General features: G+C 43.0%; 1 protein-coding gene across 1 annotated transcript in view; it reads left to right on the top strand.

Moving 5' to 3' along the window:
* Mccc2 (methylcrotonoyl-CoA carboxylase 2) overlaps positions 1–17,400 on the top strand; it is a 60,167-nt gene that overhangs the window by 7,915 nt on the left and 34,852 nt on the right. The window contains exons 2-6 of the mRNA XM_027401636.2: positions 2,021–2,087; positions 6,774–6,858; positions 8,957–9,058; positions 12,799–12,926; positions 14,643–14,755. Coding sequence (XP_027257437.1) covers positions 2,021–2,087; positions 6,774–6,858; positions 8,957–9,058; positions 12,799–12,926; positions 14,643–14,755 — 495 coding nt within the window. The remainder of the gene's footprint in view (positions 1–2,020; positions 2,088–6,773; positions 6,859–8,956; positions 9,059–12,798; positions 12,927–14,642; positions 14,756–17,400) is intronic.

Below are 17,400 nucleotides of genomic sequence, written 5' to 3'. Positions count from 1 at the left end.
TTGCCCCACACTAACCTCTCAGTAGCCACCACGAATCAAACCTCAGAACTGGGATTATTGTCAGTGTTTCTTCCATTTGAGTTGCAGGTTAGGATCACTCAAGGAATGTCAAAGCTCTGAACACTCAGGCTAGAACTGCAGTCCCCAACAGACTGTGGGAGCAGGCCAGGCATCAGTTTCCATCCATCCATCTATCCATCCATCCATCCATCCATCCATCCATCCATCCATCCATCCATCCATTTTCGAGAAGCTTTCCAATAAGCCATGGTAGGAGTCAGGTGAAGAGATGATAGCTTCTTGAGTTCCCAGCAGGCCCTTAGGGTGCAAGGCATTGGCTTGGAAGGGAGGTGGTGTGCAGGGCTGTTGGGTAGAGAAGGTCCTACCCAGGCTTGCACCCTGTCTGCTGTAAAGTTGCAAAGCCAGCTAGCATTCTAGCACTACAAAGAACTAACCAGAGATAGAAATCATGATGTCATGGGGAGCAAGTAGTGTGCCCAGTGAACAAAATTTGAAAATTCAGGAGGGTGAAGAGTGTCCCTTTTACTTTTTTCTGCTTCTCAAGATTAATACTTTCATCTGAGCCACTCAGAAGATATCTAAGCTTGTGGGAACATGTAGTTTTGTTCTTATTGTTACCTTTAAAATTTTTTTAAATTTAATCTTTTGGGTTTTTTTTTTTTTGAAACGGGATCTTATATAACTCAGGCTGGCTTCAAACTGACTGTGTAGTTGAGGATGACCTTAAAATCTGGATTCTCCTACTTCTACCCCTCAAATTGTTTTTAAAATGTAAGACACAATATATCCCTGCCTCCTGCCTCACCTACCTCTTCCTGGTTTCTCCTTCCTCCCACTCCCCACTCCTTCTCCTCCCCACCCTGCCATTGAACTTTGTTTTTAAGTATTCTTATCAACATCGAATATTTTTGCATTGGTTAGAATCTCAGGACAGTGACTGGTGACGTTAGGGACAATATAGGTGGTGAACAAAACCCATGGCTTCTGACCCTTAAAAAGCATATTACCAAAGCAGAATGTGATAGTGCACACCTGTGATTTTTGCACATGGGTGGTAGAGGCTGGAAGGTTTGAAGTTCAATGTCATTCTCAGCTACATAATGAATTTAGGCCAGCCTGGGCTATGTGAGACCCTGCCCTAAATGACAACAACAATAACAACACCAAAAACAATTCCTCAAATGGAAAAGCAACCCCTACCCAGAGGGGGTGAAAAACAACTGGGCCATGGTGGCACATGCCTTTAATCTCGGCATTTAGGAGGCAGAAGCAGGTGGATCTCTGAGTTCCAGGCCAGCCAGGACTACACAGAGAAACACTGTTTCAAAAAATAAACAAACAAACAGGGCCGGGGAGCAGTAAATGTATACCAGTTAAATTCAGCAGGCGTTTAAAGAAGAGGAGAGTAGGAGTGACCAGAGTGACACTGAAATGAAATAAACATGATTGGGACTTAAAACGAGCCCAGTCTTGGAGAGGGTGGGTCAGAGGAGCTGATGGGCCTAAATAAGAGGCGAGCAAGTGGGCAGGGATTAATCTTTCTACAGGATGGAGTGGCCACATAGGTGGGCTGGTGGTGGCTCTGTGTGGATATTACACAGAGATGGCACAGGGTGGTACTTTCCTTTTTTGCAGTATGGGATTGTACCCAGGGTTTTACATGTACTAGGCAAGCTCTCTACCTGTGGTCACACTCTCAGCCTTGGATTGTGTTTTAATATTTATCCATCAACTATTATGTATATGTATGTGCTTGAATTAATGTATGTGCCCTGTGCTTGTAGGAGCCTATTGAGACCAAAAGAGGGTGTCGGATCTCTGAAGTTATGGGTGGTTGTGAGCTGTCCTGTGGGTGCCGGGGACTGAACCTGAGTCTTCTATAAGAGCATAGGCACTCTAAACAGCTGAGCCAGCTTCCGTGTATGTTTCTTGACTCTTATTTTGGGTAAAGGATAACGACTTTATAACATTCTGATCTCCCTCTGTGCTTCTGTTTCAGGAGAACTATGAGCAGATGAAAGCTCTAGTGAGTCAACTTCATGAACGAGCCCAGTATGTGAGACTAGGTAAGCTCTGTCTGTCAGTCTGTCTGTCTGTCTGTCTGTCTTATAGGATAATATGGACCTCAGTTTACATATTCTCAAGTAACTTGGTAGATGATGGTGTCATGTCACCATGGCAATAGGTTGGGTAGCACTTTAAATGGAATTGTCTCTAGAGAAGCAGGGTTTTGGCTCAGTGGTGGTGTGCATGCTTTAGCGTAACCCTCTGAGTTTGATTCCCAGCATGTCCACCTCTCTGCTCCAGAAAAGAGTAAACAAAGGCATAGATTAGTACACTGTGTCTAGAAAAAGAATGCACACACTTGTTTTGTTGGAAGAGGTAAGAACTCCTTGGTTGCACCCATTATCAGTTGGTTTGGTCAGTTGAGGGTTTCCTGGGCCCTTAGGACAGATGGCTCTGAATCAAGAGGGATCTACAGTCCTACAGTGTGGACTGGCTGAAGGTGGTGGGCTCTGGAGAGCTGCAGGGAAAGGCTGCTCTCCATCAGGAGACCGAGCAGGCCTGCAGGGGAGAGGGGATGGGAGAGAGGATGACTTTGGCCTTCACAGTGGCCTTGAATTGTTCTGCCATGAAAATTGCATGCCTATAATCCCAGCACTCAGAAGGCAGAGGCTGGAGGATCTCTGTGAGTCTCCAGAGCGAGTTCCAGGACAGGCTCCAAAGCTACAGAGAAACCCTGTCTCGAAAAACAAACAAACAAACAAAAAAGTGGACATTATATTAATTTATGTTAACTTGTTAACTATTAAACCATATTAAAATATACTTATAGAAAATTTGGAAAATGAAGAAGTATCAAGGAAAAAAATCAGCCATAAATCCCTCTAAATATCCATTGTTAGCACACCTTTGGGTAACTCCACAATCACTTTAGTAGCAATATGTGTTTGTGCTTTTGTGCTCTTTGGGTTTTTTTTTTTTTGCATGTTGGTCTGGACATTTCTTTGTAGTTTGGCTCTGAGTGCTGTAGACTGACTATAGTTAGGGAATGTTACTTGTCCCCTTCACCCTTTTAGTTTTTCGTTTTTTTTTTTTTTCTTTTTCCTTCTCATTGTAGAATTGAGACTTCTGACTTAGCTTAATGCAGCTTCTGATAGCGTTTTTTTCAGACAGGAGGAGGGGCAAGTATTTGGGGTTTTTCTTAGGTAATTTCATTAGTGAGAACATGGCATTTGCAAGACTGGGTATTTTGGGTGACGTCTGGCTTCTTTCCTATTTTCTCTCCTCTCCCACATCCTTGAAGGTTGGTAGGTTTCTTCTCTGGCTTTACTGTCTTTGATCCTCCCCCTCCGCCCCCACTGCCACACAGGCACCTTTTTAAACCTGTTGAGCCCAGCGGATTACAGTGACTGGATCTCTTCTGTAGGCAGAGAATGGATTATCCCTGTGGTGCTTTCATAATGGCCAGAACCAAGTATTTTGATTAATCAAAATACATTAATCAAAGGGCTGTAAGTGTTTTGATAAACTTAGAAGTGCTTTGTTTTTATCCCGGGGAATATCTTTATGGAAGGAAACATCTACAGATGGCTTTGGTGGTTGAGGCAGGGAGTTTTTGTGTGATCAGCAGTGAGTGTTCCGTGGCTGAAGGGACAGTAGAGAAAAACCAATGAGTGCAGAAGCAGACAGCAGTCCTGACTGGCCCCTGGCAGGCAGGCAGCCTATGAAAGATGCTGGAACCCTGCTGGAAAGTGTTTCCTGGTTTCAGGGATGCTAACATGTGAACATATGCATATCTTAGAATCAGTGTGATTTGATGGATTGCACACAACAAGTGCTTAATAAAAACGGCTTTAATGGAAATTTCAAGTTCTTCCATCACAAAGTCTGTCAGAATGAGTTTTTGGGTTTTTTCTTTTTTTGGGGGCGGGTGGTGATTCAAGACAGGGTTTCACTGTGTAGTCCTGGCTGTCCTGGAACTCACTCTGTAGACCAGGCTGCCCTAGAACTCACAGAATCCACCTGCCTCTGCCTCCCAAGTACGGGATTAAAGGCCTGCACCACCACTGCTCAGTGAGAATGAGTTTTGTTTGTTTGTTAATTTATATAAAAATGTAATCTTATAGCTCAGGCTAGTCTGGAACAATCCCACTTCAGCTTTTGAAGTATTGGGACTCCAGGTGTGAACTACCTCATCTAGCCAACATAAAATTTTAAGAAGAATCTTTGGAAAACTAAGGTGTTCCATTGTGGTGTTATATGGTTTTAGCTTCTATAGAGAAGCCAGGCATGGGAGAATATGCCAGTAATCCTAACACGGGAAGTAGGAGCAGGAGGATGCAGAGTTCATGGGTAGCCATGGTTCTGCAGCAAATTGGAGACCAGGCAAGCTGCATGAGACCCTGTCTTGAAAACTAAACACACACACACACACACACACACACACACACACACACACACACACACACACACACACACACACACACACAGAGAGACGCTTCATTCTGTGCTCATCGAGTCTGCACCAAAGAGAAATCACCTGTGGCTCCTTATGAAACCAGAATATAACCAGCTGCTCCAACAGCCTGAGTCAGACTCCAGAAAGAATGGAGAAGAAGGTTTACCGTCTTAAGTATCCTTTTTATCTCCCTGTCGCTGTCATTTACCTCCCACTTTTGGCTCTTCAACTGCTGGCCCCCTAATGAGCACTTAAGTCACCTACTTTCTAAAAGTTGTTGCCCAAGTCTTGCTTTTGTTACTTTTATTTAAAAATCACATGGGCGGTCCTTTTGTTTATTTTTAAATATTGAAGTAATTTAGCGTACCATAAGCTGCCTTAAAGTATGTGAAGCATTTTGACCCATGTACCAACACCAGAATCAAGGTAGCATCCTCTAGAACTTCTGCTCTTTATAATGCCTTCATCCATTTTCCCCACCCCTAAACACACCTCCTTAGGACTTGGCCAGTAGGTGGGAGGAGATCATACTACCTTGTGTGCATACTAACTCATTTTGAAAGAAGAAATAACTTGTGATATAATTTTCTTGTGATATAAAATCTAGAAGTAGATTTAAGAATTTTCTGTGTACCTCTTAAGAAGAAAAAAGGATTCCTCTTGCAGCCAAGATCCCTGATTTGAAAAATAAGGCTGTATTTGGAAGCTTGTTTGAAATAGATATGAACATAATTTCTTACCTTCATCAACACAGAAATAGTGCCCTTAAATTGTTAACTACTTTATTAGACAAAGTTAAGATACTTTTGGGGGCAGTAGTAAAAAGCATTTTCTGGCAGCTTGATGCTTCTTACACCCCTGCTGTGGCTTGTGCAGGGCCACAGGTGGAGGGACACTCAGGTCACAGGTTTCTTGACTTGCAGGTTGGATGGTGAGGCTTGGGTAATGGAGTCAGAGCTAGTTTGATGAGCAGATGTTTATTAGGAAAGCACTCACTCGGCGGAGTCAGTCTTGTACAACCAGACGGGTGAGGAAACAGAGAGAGCCACATATTTAAAGTCTTGCTACGTCACTAGTGTGCTTGGTCAGCATCACTTGTGCCAGCCCCCAAGTGGGTGTGGACTGCTTCACCTGGGCCAGCCCTCAAGAGGGCGTGGCCAGCATTTCCTTCTACACTCATGTGCAGACTTAATGGTACCTTTAGGCAAGTTTGCCCATGTCAAGTGTGGAGGGGATTTCCAAAGCTAGACGTTTACCTGGTCCAAAGGCAAAACGGGGATGTTCACACGCACAACATGGTTCATGTATATGTGGTAGTATTTAGTACATGTGGGGCAATGAGATGATATTGAAGTGTGTGAATTCTAATAGCATGTCTTCCCTTTAAACAGTGACTAGTGAATTCAGGACATGTATGATATATACTCCAAGATCAGGGATAGATTAGTGTATGTGTATGCACATGTACATATGGTATATGTATTTGTACATATGTGGGCATGTGTGGTGGTGGGGAGATGGTGCACATGAATATTTGTGTGTGGAGGCCAGAGGTTAACATTGTCCTTTTCTTTGTTACTCTCCACCTTCGTTTTTGAGACAGGGTCTTCCGCTCAACCTGGAGTCCATCAGTTCAGGTGATGAACTGGTTATCTTGCCAGTGAGCTCCAGGTTGTGCCAGCCCATTGGTGCTAGGATTAGAGGTCAAGCTACTGTGCCTGGCTTTTACACAGATGCTGGGGATCCAAACTCAAGTCCTAATGCTTTCATGGCATGAACTTATTGATTGAACTATCTTCCCAGATCAGAATGTGTGTGTGTGTGTGTGTGTGTGTGTGTGTGTATGTGCGTGTATTTATGCATATGTTATAAAACTTCAGCTTATTTCCTGCAGAAAATTGACATTTGGTATATCAAATGATATACCAAAATGAAATATAAATATACCAATATAAAAAATAATTAGCCCTTTCTCACAGGGTATGCTGAATCTTTTGTATTTTTCATTTTATTATTTATTTGTTTATTTATTTTTTTTTTTTTGAGACAGGGTTCCTTTGTGTAGTACTGACTGTCCTGGAACTCTCTGTAGACCAGGCTAACTTCCAACTCAGAGATCTACCTGCCTCTGCCTCCCACATGCTGGGATTAAAGGCACCATTACGTGGCCTGCCAAACCTTTTTTGAAGTGCCATGTTGAAGTGGAACATTGTTTGTGTTCCTAGCATGCGGTGAACTGGAGGCCTAGCTCATGTCTATCTGTGCTAATGTAACCATGCTTTTATTGCAGGAGGCAGTGAGAAAGCCCGGGCCCGGCACACATCAAGAGGAAAACTGTTACCCAGAGACAGAATTGACAATCTCCTAGACCCAGGGTTGGTACTAGCGCCTGTTCCCTCATCGTGTCCTCTGTTCTGCTGGACAGCCCCATCAACAAATGGTTTTAAATTGGGGTTCTTATAGGATTCAAAGAGCACCACACATTTATTGAGAGAATGGGACAAATGAAACAGGGAATGACACTGATAGACACCTCTGCCCTGCTGGGGTTCCCATAAGGTCAGAGGGAGATAGGAAATGAGTGGAAAGCATGTTGAATTGTATAGTATACTAGAAAGAGTCATGTGTGGGAAGAAGACACCAGTGCAAAAGTGCTGCAGTGAGACAGTGGTGGGTGTGTTTGGGCAGTGTCCAGGAAGCCAGTGTAGTTGAAGCAATGGTGTGGAGGGGAGATTAGTAGGGGGTGGGCTCTGATTCTGGAGGGCCTTTGTCCGCTATTGGTTCTGACTCTCAGAAAAAGAGGGAACTACAGTAGGGATTAAACAGGACTTGCTGAGTTTCTAAGTCACTTGTTGTGTGATGTGACATTTATGGGACTAGGCCCATAGGATTATATTGCCTGGTGACATTGCACTCTCTTAGAGTTTGTGTACATGTAGTCTTGTTTTGTCACTTTTCTTGTGAGTGACAAAGTCACTCTCTGGATCGTATCATGAAGTGTGACACGTGACTCTTTAAAGACGCTGCTCTTCTGGCTGCTGTGCTGGGCGTGGACTGTGAGCAGCACCGGTGGCTCAGGTGGCAGGATGGAGGGGCAAGGGTGTCAAAGAATTCTGTGTGTATTACAGTAGAGTTGACCTGCTGGATCTCCTGCAGGATAGATCATGGGGTACAAGGGAAAAGGTGGGTGTATGTTCGGGATATTTTTTCTTTCCTTTTTGGCTTTTGTATTTTAAGATAGGGTCTCATGTATCTGATTTCAAAATCACCGAATAGCTGAGGATCTTGAACTCCCCGGATCCCCCACTTTGGAAGCATTACGGATTAAACTTAGGGCTTCACCCAATCTAAGCAAGACCGCTGTCACTGAGATAACAGCCCAACAGTGAACTTCTGACCCTCCCTCCTCTGTCTCCCTAGGGATGGCACTATGTATAGGTGTGCACCACCACACTTGGTATATGTAGTGCTGGGCATTGAACCCAGGGCTTTGTGTGTGCAAGGTAAGAACTGTCCCAGCTGGGCTATGTCTCTAGCCCACCAAGTTTTTTTTTCTTATGACATCTCTATTTGGGTGAGCGCAGATGCCTGTGTGTCATGGCACATGTGTGGAAGTCAGGGGACAGCTCTCAGGAGTCACTTCAGCATTCTCTTATATGATCCAGGGATCAAACCCAAATTGTCTACTAGATGAACCTCTTCACAGCCCCCAGAATATATTCTTTTAGCTCATTTTTAGGCAGATGTGTATCAGGCACCTGCATTAGAAAAACAAAAGACAAGCAATCATGCCACATCCAGCATTCTGGGCCGCTTTCTCCCAGTTGTGTCTTGAACACATGTGTGAGTGGAAGGTAGACAGCACAGTGATGGATAAGAGCTTAGTACCTGGGGACAGATTGCTTCTGGGAATCCCAGATCTGCCATTTGCTACTTGTGTGTCCATAGACTAGCGACTGGATTTTGGTTTCCTCATTAGCGAATGAGTTAGTGTTTATGAAGCCCATAGAAGAGAGCCAGGCACAAGGTAAATGTCCCGTCATTCCCTTTCTATGGTAATATACACATTTGCATAGCACTTTAACAATAAGTTCCAGTATTTTATAGTAGCTCATTAGCTAAATTACTATGACATTCTTGTCAGGTCTTATTTTAGAAATCTTGCAGATTTTATGTGTAACATGCATATTTGAAATATCACCCAGTCCAAGCAGTGGTGTCGAACGCCCATGATCCCAGCATTTGGGAAGCAGAGGCAGGTGGATCTCTGTAAGTTCGAGACCAGCCTGGTCTACAAGAGCTTTTTCCAGGGCAGTCTCCAAAGCCAGAGAAACCCTCTCTTGAAAAACCAAAAAAAAAAAAAAGAAAAGAAAAAGAAAAGAAAAAGAAAAAAAGAAATACATCTTTCCATTCTTATGTGTAACTTTTTAAGTACGGTTACTTAATTTGGACAACATTCTTTCTTCCCTTTAGGTCTCCCTTTCTGGAATTCTCCCAGTTTGCAGGTTACCAGTTATATGGTGACGAGGAAGTCCCTGCAGGGGGCATCATTACAGGCATTGGACGAGTGTCAGGGTGAGTATTCCACCTGTGCTCGATTGTGAGGGGCAGGAATTGTGAATGCAGGCATCTGCCACTCACCCTGCATGTTGGCAGATAAGCTTCGTGCTCTTTAAGACTTGAGTGTCTCAGTTATGTATTAGGTTCATTTGTGGAGCTGTAGAGACCACAAACCGAAGGGAGAAAAGGAAAAATCAACCAGAGTTTCTGGATTCGATTTAGACTTCCCTGCTTCACCCAGGTGTGGACTTTTTTTTTTTTTAATTAAAAAGTTTTTTTTTTTCCCACAATCTATTTTTGATCATATTCTTTCCCTTTGCCTTACCCTTCCCAGGTCCTCCCCACCTCTCTACCCATACAACTTCATGTTTTTTTCTCTCTTTCAAAAAAAAAAAAAAAAGAATAGAAAAAACAGACAAACTGAAACAAAAACAAAACAAAACAAAACAAAACAACAATAACAACAAAAATCGCTAAAGCTAGGTGTGGTGGGGCATGTCTGTAATCCCAGTTCACAGGGTGGACAGCTCTCTTGAGTTTGAGACCAGCCTGGTCTACATAGTGAGTTCCAGAATAGCCAGGGCTGTGTAGAGAAACCCCATCCCAAAAATTAAAAAAAAGAAAAGAAAAAGAAAATCAGTGAGACAAAAATCTGTTCGGAAGAGGAGGCCGAAAGGTTGTATGAGCCGGAGGTGGTGGATGGCTCCAAGGAAATATCTTCTTTCAGACATGACAGGACTGGCACACATGTGATCTCACAGAGACTGACACCACGCACAAGACCAAATGAAATCCCAGCACTGAGAAAGGGAAGGGGGCACAAAGTCCCCCGAAACCAGGAAACTAATTACAATTGATACCTGCTTCGAAATGGAGAATAAATCTTCCCTGTTAGCATGCTGAGTTTTCAGCAGCTCTCTGTCTAATCTCTTGCACCGTTTAAAGGAGCAGGTAGGTGTCTCTTGTGTCCCCAGGCAGCATCACCATGACTTGGGACTGGTTAGAACAGCAGGCTAAGTGCTAAGTCATCCCTGTGATGTGTGTTTTAACAAGTCTTGTAGGTTTTCTGATGCTGATGTTAGAAACGGTTAGACGCTGGGAATCTAGTCTGCCCAGTGTTAAGTGTGGTGTTGAAGCTATTACATCGGTTCTTTGCTGGGGACTGTGTGAGCTCCTCTTGATCTCTACTATAGCTGTGTGAGAGAGTGGCTGTAATTATCATCTCGTGCTGAGAAGGACATAGTCCCAGAGAGGCAAATACCTTGTCCCAAATCAAGGGAACTGGGAAGCCTGCCTTTGGTCTTTGTGACCTTTCCTGGAGCAGTTGTCATCAGCTCAAGAGGCTGGTTTGTGGCACATGTTCCTCAACCCCATGACCATGACTTGAGGAGAGGTGAACATATAGCCATGATAAACATATCACCAGTCACCATACTCACCGCTTGACTTAACTCCTGTCTTTACCTTTTGGTCTCTTTGCTTAATGTTTACCAGTGTGCAGGCAGATTTTCCCTAGGGGAGTCTTCTGGGACATTTAAAAATAATCTTTCAAAAAGAATGAAAGCTCATTCAAAATTAAACTAAATTCCTCTATCATGGAAATCCACAATTAAGTAGAATATTCTTTATCACATTCTTTTCTGCTTAGTCCTAGTGACTGTTAACACCTAGAAACATGCTCTCCCACTATTTTCCCACACACACCCATTCATTATACTATTGTCTTCCTATGAAACAGCTGCCATCTTAGTTTGATCAGCTGTCTTGCTGGAGACCTCCCAGTCAGAGCTGATTGAGACTGTTGGCTCTCTCTCAGGGGTGGTGGGTGGGTCACCAGACTGTCCCCTGAGACTCCAGCAGCTCCTCTCAGCCTGTTGATTGCAAGCACAGGTGCTAGAATAAAGGCCAGGGGTTGTCAACTGAAAGATTCGGCTGTGGGGAAGCATCACCCATGCTGGGTGAAGACTTCAGTATGACTTCTTTGGGTCACCCACTACTCCTGCAAGTAGTCACTCACCAAGGCCAGTAAACTCATTGGTTCCCTAGGATGTGCTTTAGTGGAATTACACTTTGGTTCTTCATTGGGACCTTTTAAGGAAGGAGTGGGTAGATGTTTACTTCTCCTTGGTGAAAGAATGCTAGAAACAGATACAGTCTGACAACTGTGTCTGAGAATATCAGTGCTGATACATAAACTATGCTGTCTTGAGTTGTTCTCCCTGGATGTCGGTATCCAGGGATCAATATCTTGAATATAGATTTCTCCCAGACAAGCAAATGGGAGGGAAGATGATGTATGAGTTGACTACAGCCACTCTAGTATGAGGTGCCAGGACTGGGAAAATTCCACTCATTTCTTAAATGTGGTTTGTGTCCTTTACGTAGAGAGTTTGGCCGAACATTATACTGTCAGTACTCTTCTTGTGGTGAGCACAGATGTCTGGTTTTGCTCAAGACTGCTTTGAGCAGAAAACAGACATTGTAGGCCTTCTTTTCTGCTTAGTCTAGGCCTCAGAGCTCAAACAGTTAGCACAGCTCTTCCTGGTCCTGCCTGGTTGTGTTGGCTCTCAAACCCAGAGGCAAAGGGGGCTGCAGGTGGCTGCAGCCGACAGAGAAGGCGTGGGGTTTATGCTGCAGCCTGCTGGTTGCTCAGCCACAGCAGGAACACTAAACAGGAAGGCCTGCCTGGTTCATGTGTCTCTGGGGTGTGCTGCTTGAACCATGTGGCTTAAAAACAGAAGCCGTGCTGTGTGTTGTTGTCTCACGCCTTTAATCCCAGCACTTGGGAGGCAGAGGCAGGCGGATCTCTATGAGTTCGAGACCACCTGGTCTACAAGAGCTAGTTCCAGGACAGCCTCCAAAGCTACAGAGAAACCCTGTCTTGAAAAACAAAAACAAAAACAAAAAACAAAAAACAACAAACAAAACAACAACAACAAAAAACAGAAGCAGTTTCTAAAAGAAAGTTTAATTCTAGTACCAAATAATGAGTGCTGGATGGGCAAAGCCACAGCAGATGCACATTACAGTATTTTTGTGAACTGAGTTTATTTCTCTTTCTGTGACATGTGATTATAGATATATGCCACCCTGCCAGTTGTATGTGACACTGGGAATCCAGCTTAGGCCTTGAAGTGTATCATGTAATATTCTCCCAGCTAATCCATATTCACAGCCCTTTGTGTAATGCTATTTAAAATCTGGGTTTATTGTGACATCAAACAACATTATTTTAGAAAGATTGTGTGTGTGTGTGTGTGTGTGTGTGTGTGTGGTTTCTTTGTTTCCTATGGTTGGAATAGTAAAGAACACTGTTTTTCTTGTGGTGCCGGAGTTTGAACTCCATGCTGTGTACATTCAGGGCAACTGAGCTATATCCTCAGACCTTTTTTTTTTTTTTTAAGACAGGGTTTTACTGTCTTAAATAAAATCTTTTTTTTTTTTTTTTTTAAAAAAAAAAGGAACCAACAAGAACCTTACTGAACAGTGGCCTCGGTTAACATCTCAATCCCAATGGCTCTTTAAAAAATCAAATGTGAATGTGTAATCTTGTTAAGTAATCATTTTCTATTGAATTAACAAATGTGAACCATGATTAAAGCTTGGTTTTACAGCAAGAGGCCATCAACTGGAGAGAGGCATTTAGTGATGTGCACTAGAAGTTGAAGGCCATATTGCATGCTCTAGTTATAACGAGCTTAATTGCCTTTAATTTTGCAGAAATCTCATAGTCTCTTGGCATTTCTGCCTTTCAGAGTAGAATGCATGATTGTGGCTAACGATGCCACCGTCAAAGGAGGCACCTACTACCCAGTGACTGTGAAGAAGCACATCCGGGCACAAGAGATAGCCCTGCAGAACAGGCTCCCATGCATCTATCTGGGCAAGTCACAAGTGCACTGTGGACTGTGTTAGCTGGGAAAATGGAAGACCGTGTAGAAGGCTGTATGGATGACATCATTACTGGGTGTTTTAAAACACTGCTGGTTCCTCCTGAGCTAGAAGGGAATATAGTGTTTGCTGAGAACTGTGGGGGAAGGTTACTAAGAACTGCCCATAGTACCACATAGGTAAATTAACAGTTTGTCATGTGCTAGCTCTTCCCCTGGATAGCTTATTTTTCTGTTAACTATAATTAACTGGAACTATTAAAAAATAGCTAATATTTATGAATTTCTTGAGGGTCAGGCACTGTGTTAAATTCTTGAACGTTACATAACTTGAATAGATTGTAATTTAAGGTACACTTGATTTCCAGAGAAAGTCAATCTTCATTTGAGAGTAAACTACATTTGCATTAAAGGCTGTTTTGAACAGATTCTAAAAGCAAAGCAATTTAGAATTGGCAGCTTTTGGATACTGGTTTAGTCTGCCAAAAACCCTAGCACATGCTATTCATTTGTAAACATTTGAACAGGTCATAATAGAGATACTTGTTTTTTTCTTTTTCTGGGAAAGTGAATTTGCCTGGTTGACTCACAGTATGAATTTCTTTGCACACATAGAAAACAGCAAATGAAGGCAAACTGCTTTCAGGCACCTGCCAGTCACTACAGGGGAGGTATACTTAGGAATATTAGCATTGTCTCTGTCTTCAGGGATGTCATATTTAATGGCAGACAGAATACAAAATAATAAATAATAAAAGGCAATAATTATAGGCAATAATAGTAGATGTAGAATTAGTAGAATTAGTTAATTTCTAATTCTTTTCTTTTCTTTCTTTTTTCTTTTTTTTTTTTTTTTTTTTTTTTTTTTGAGACATGGTCTATGTAGCCTTGGCTGGCTTGGAACTCTCAGAGATCCTCCAGCCTCTACCTCCTGAGTGCTAGGATTATGAAGGTGTGCACCACCACACCTAGATCGTATTTTTCTTTTTAACATTTATTCTGTACACTCAGAATAGAGATGCTGGACTAAAGGCTTTTTACACTCATAATTTTGTGTCCTCCTCATAGCTATATGAAATTGCTTCTGTTGTTTATTTCATAGCTAAGGAAGCTAGAGGTGTTTAGAATGGCCAGAAAACACACCTCTGATCTTGTATCATCACACAGCTATGAAATAAGGATCTCTGCTTTGAGACAAAAGTCTCCCTGTGTAACCCAAGCTAGCTTCACATGCCTGGCCATCCTGCGTGATAGCAGGCACTGTTGTCCATTACTTAAATCTTTAGTAAAACTAATCTTAATGCTTAGGAAGCTGAGGCAGGAGGATCACAGCATGAGTCATACAGCTAAATCACTTAAAGAAAAAAAATCTTGAACCCAGATAAATAAAAACAAGAGAAATAATATAATAAAGCAACATACAAATTACCCATTAATCCTTTAATGGTTCCTTAGTCTAGGAAGATGCGTTTTCAGTTCCACTGGAGAATTCATGGTGTCTTTGGGTCTTTGGCTGCTCTTGAAGGGACAGAGTGTCCTGAGCAGTTCATGTGGAGTTTTGATGGAAGGTTGGAAAGCCTAATTAATATGTTGGGAGGAAACGTTGGGTTATGTTGGTGGGTCCAAAATCTAGAACACATTTGCGGGAGGATCTGATTAACTGTGGCCATTTGTTAGCTGTGCTCATTTCTCTCCTTTTCCTCATGCAGTTGACTCAGGAGGGGCCAACTTACCTCGGCAAGCCGACACCTTTCCAGATCGGGACCATTTTGGCCGTATATTCTATAATCAAGCAATTATGTCTTCTAAAAATATCACACAGGTAATTGCTCATTAGTCAAATATGTGTTTGGTTGTTTGTTTAAAAAAAAAACTTCAGATGTCATTTCTATTACAAAATGATGAATTAAAAATAAAGCAGAATTTGCTCAGGTGAGACAGCTCAAAGAAATAAATACTCTTGCCACCAAGCCTGGTGACTTGAGTTCCAGCTCTGGGAATCTGCAGGTGGAAGGAAAGACAGACTCTCTCTTAAGGGTTTGTCTCTACCTGCGTTTGCACGGGGTGGCATCTTACTCCCTGCCACACACAAAATAAATAAGTAAATGTAATGAAATTAAAAACAAAAAACAGAATTGAATATGCAATGTAGGAAGGTTTTATAACATTGTCTTCAGTTTGAACTTTTACTAATTGCAGGCATGTTCCAGGATTATAATGAGTTTTAATTACCTAGGGAAAACTAGTTTGAAAAGAAAGTCATTTTTTTTTTTTATGAATGATCTATTAGAACAGGGGAAACTTTACCGTATGGGTAAAGAGCTACATAGAGATATATTCACACTAACATTGCTTATGAGAGCAAAAGACAATGAACTCATGGGCATCTTTGGAAGATTCATCATGGTGTTCTGCCGTTAAAACCAATGAGCTAGAATGCATGCATCAATAAATAAACCCCAAAGGTGTATTGAGAAAAAGCTATAAGGTAAATGTAGAGCCAGTGCCCATGGGTGTGACAATTGGATGCATGAAGCCTCACTGTGTCATGCTTGTGTGTAAGTGTGCTTGGAGAATGTCACACTTAGCTATAAACAGTGTGGCCACTATAGGAAGGAAGGAGTGAAAAGGGGTCATTCAAGAGGATTATGGGGACTTAAGTTATTATCAGAACTATTTTATCTCCTTGACATCCTCAGAGTGTATGAATATAAAGTCATTATAAAGGGTCTTGTTAGATGTAATTACCTAAAGGACTGTGAGATGAGATGAAATGCTTCTAGACTCCCTAGATGGGCCTGAAATCAATGGTTAAGTGTCCTGTTGAGGCAGAGTAGACACAGGCATCCAGAGTAGACAACCAACTGCACAAGTTGTCCTCTGACTTTAGTGCACGCATGCACGTGTACACTCTCTCTCTCTCTCTCTCTCTCTCTCTCTGTTCTGTGATTACAGACCTTTTTTTTTTTTTTAATTAAGGCTTTATTTGCAGGGGAGCAGGATTTTAATCAAACAAGTATACAACATTCTGCTTCCATGTATATCTGCACCAGCAGAGGGCACCAGATCTCATAACGGATGGTTGTGAACCACCATGTGGTTGCTGGGAATTGAACTCAGGACCCTTGGAAGGGCAGTTGGTGCTCTCTCCAGCCCGGATTACAGTCTTCTTAAGGGTGACTAGAGACCAGGGTTTTCATTCCTGGCTCCCTACCCTCTAAACCTCCCCCCACTCCAGAGGCCTCTCACTGTGCAGCTTCTTTTGTGTCAACTTTTATTTCTTTCCTCAAATTCTTCAGCTTCACACTGAGTTCCCTTATTCCTCTTCCTTTTTTCATTCTATCCGCCCAATCCCACCAAGAACCTGTCCTCAGTAACTGAATAAAATTTCAGGTCATTGCCTGTCCTCTGGTGTGGGCCTTCGGCCTTCCACATCTCTGTTTCCAACCCTCAGGATTCTACTGTCTCTGTAGGTTTTCTGCTAATGCCTCAGAGTGAAATAGAAATGTGTGTGTGTGTGTGTGTGTGTGTGTGTGTGTGTGTGTGTGTGTGTGTGTGTGTGTGTGGTTTCTGCCCCTGGTTCCTGGTTAGGAAAAGCTTGGGTTCCCATATTTGGTCTCTATCCTGTTCCTAAGACACAACTCCTAAGACCCTGGTAGATAAGGATGCCAGGAACATCTTTTGTTTTACCGTTTGGTCTTTGATGCCTGGTGCAAAGCTGCTAAATCCCTCGGACTTTCCTGGGCAATTTCCTTTCTTCTAATGAGGTAACTCCTGATGGAGGTTGGCAACCAGAAAGACCATGCCATGATCAGAAGCTTGATGCCTTCAGCCCCCCCCCCCCCCCCCCCCGCCCCCATCTTCTGGAGGAGAGGGCCTGGGAATAAAGATGATCCCTCATGCCTGCATGATGAAGCCCCTATTCAAATCCCTCCTGCAAACCTCTATGGGGCTTTCAAGATCTTCCCACTATTTATACACATCTGAGTGCTGGGAGAGTGGCAAATCTCAGCTCCATAGAGACGGGGCCCACCTGTGTACCATCATCTGGCTGTTCTCTGTAGCCTTTGTTAACTAACTAGCGGAAGGAAAGCATTTTGCTTGAGTTCTATGGGCCATTCTAGCATATTGAATGCAAGGATGAGGAGTAGTGGTTTATGGTTAGGCAGCCTGAAGCTGGTGCGTCTGCCGGTGTTTAGTATTTGAAGTGGGAGCAGTCTGGTAGGAGCTGGTGCTATCTCCAGATGGTGTCAAAACTGAATTGGATAAGGGGACACCTCGCTGGTATCCAGGATTCGGACTGATTACTTGGTGTGGGAGGAACACCCTCCCTCATCTGATGGCAGAAGTGTTCAGTGACTGTATGAGAGAGCAGGCAAAACACGGTGTTCTAGGCTCTTTTGGCTCAGCCAGACCTGAGCACATCACCATCTCCTGCTTGTCTGCTCGCTGCTGTCTTCCGATTAC

The sequence above is a fragment of the Cricetulus griseus genome, chromosome 2, assembly GCF_003668045.3.
Source record: "Cricetulus griseus strain 17A/GY chromosome 2, alternate assembly CriGri-PICRH-1.0, whole genome shotgun sequence".
In the NCBI taxonomy this organism is placed as follows: domain Eukaryota; kingdom Metazoa; phylum Chordata; class Mammalia; order Rodentia; family Cricetidae; genus Cricetulus; species Cricetulus griseus.
The sequence above is the reverse complement of the archived record's forward strand: the minus strand, read 5'-3'. Positions and strand labels throughout refer to the sequence as shown.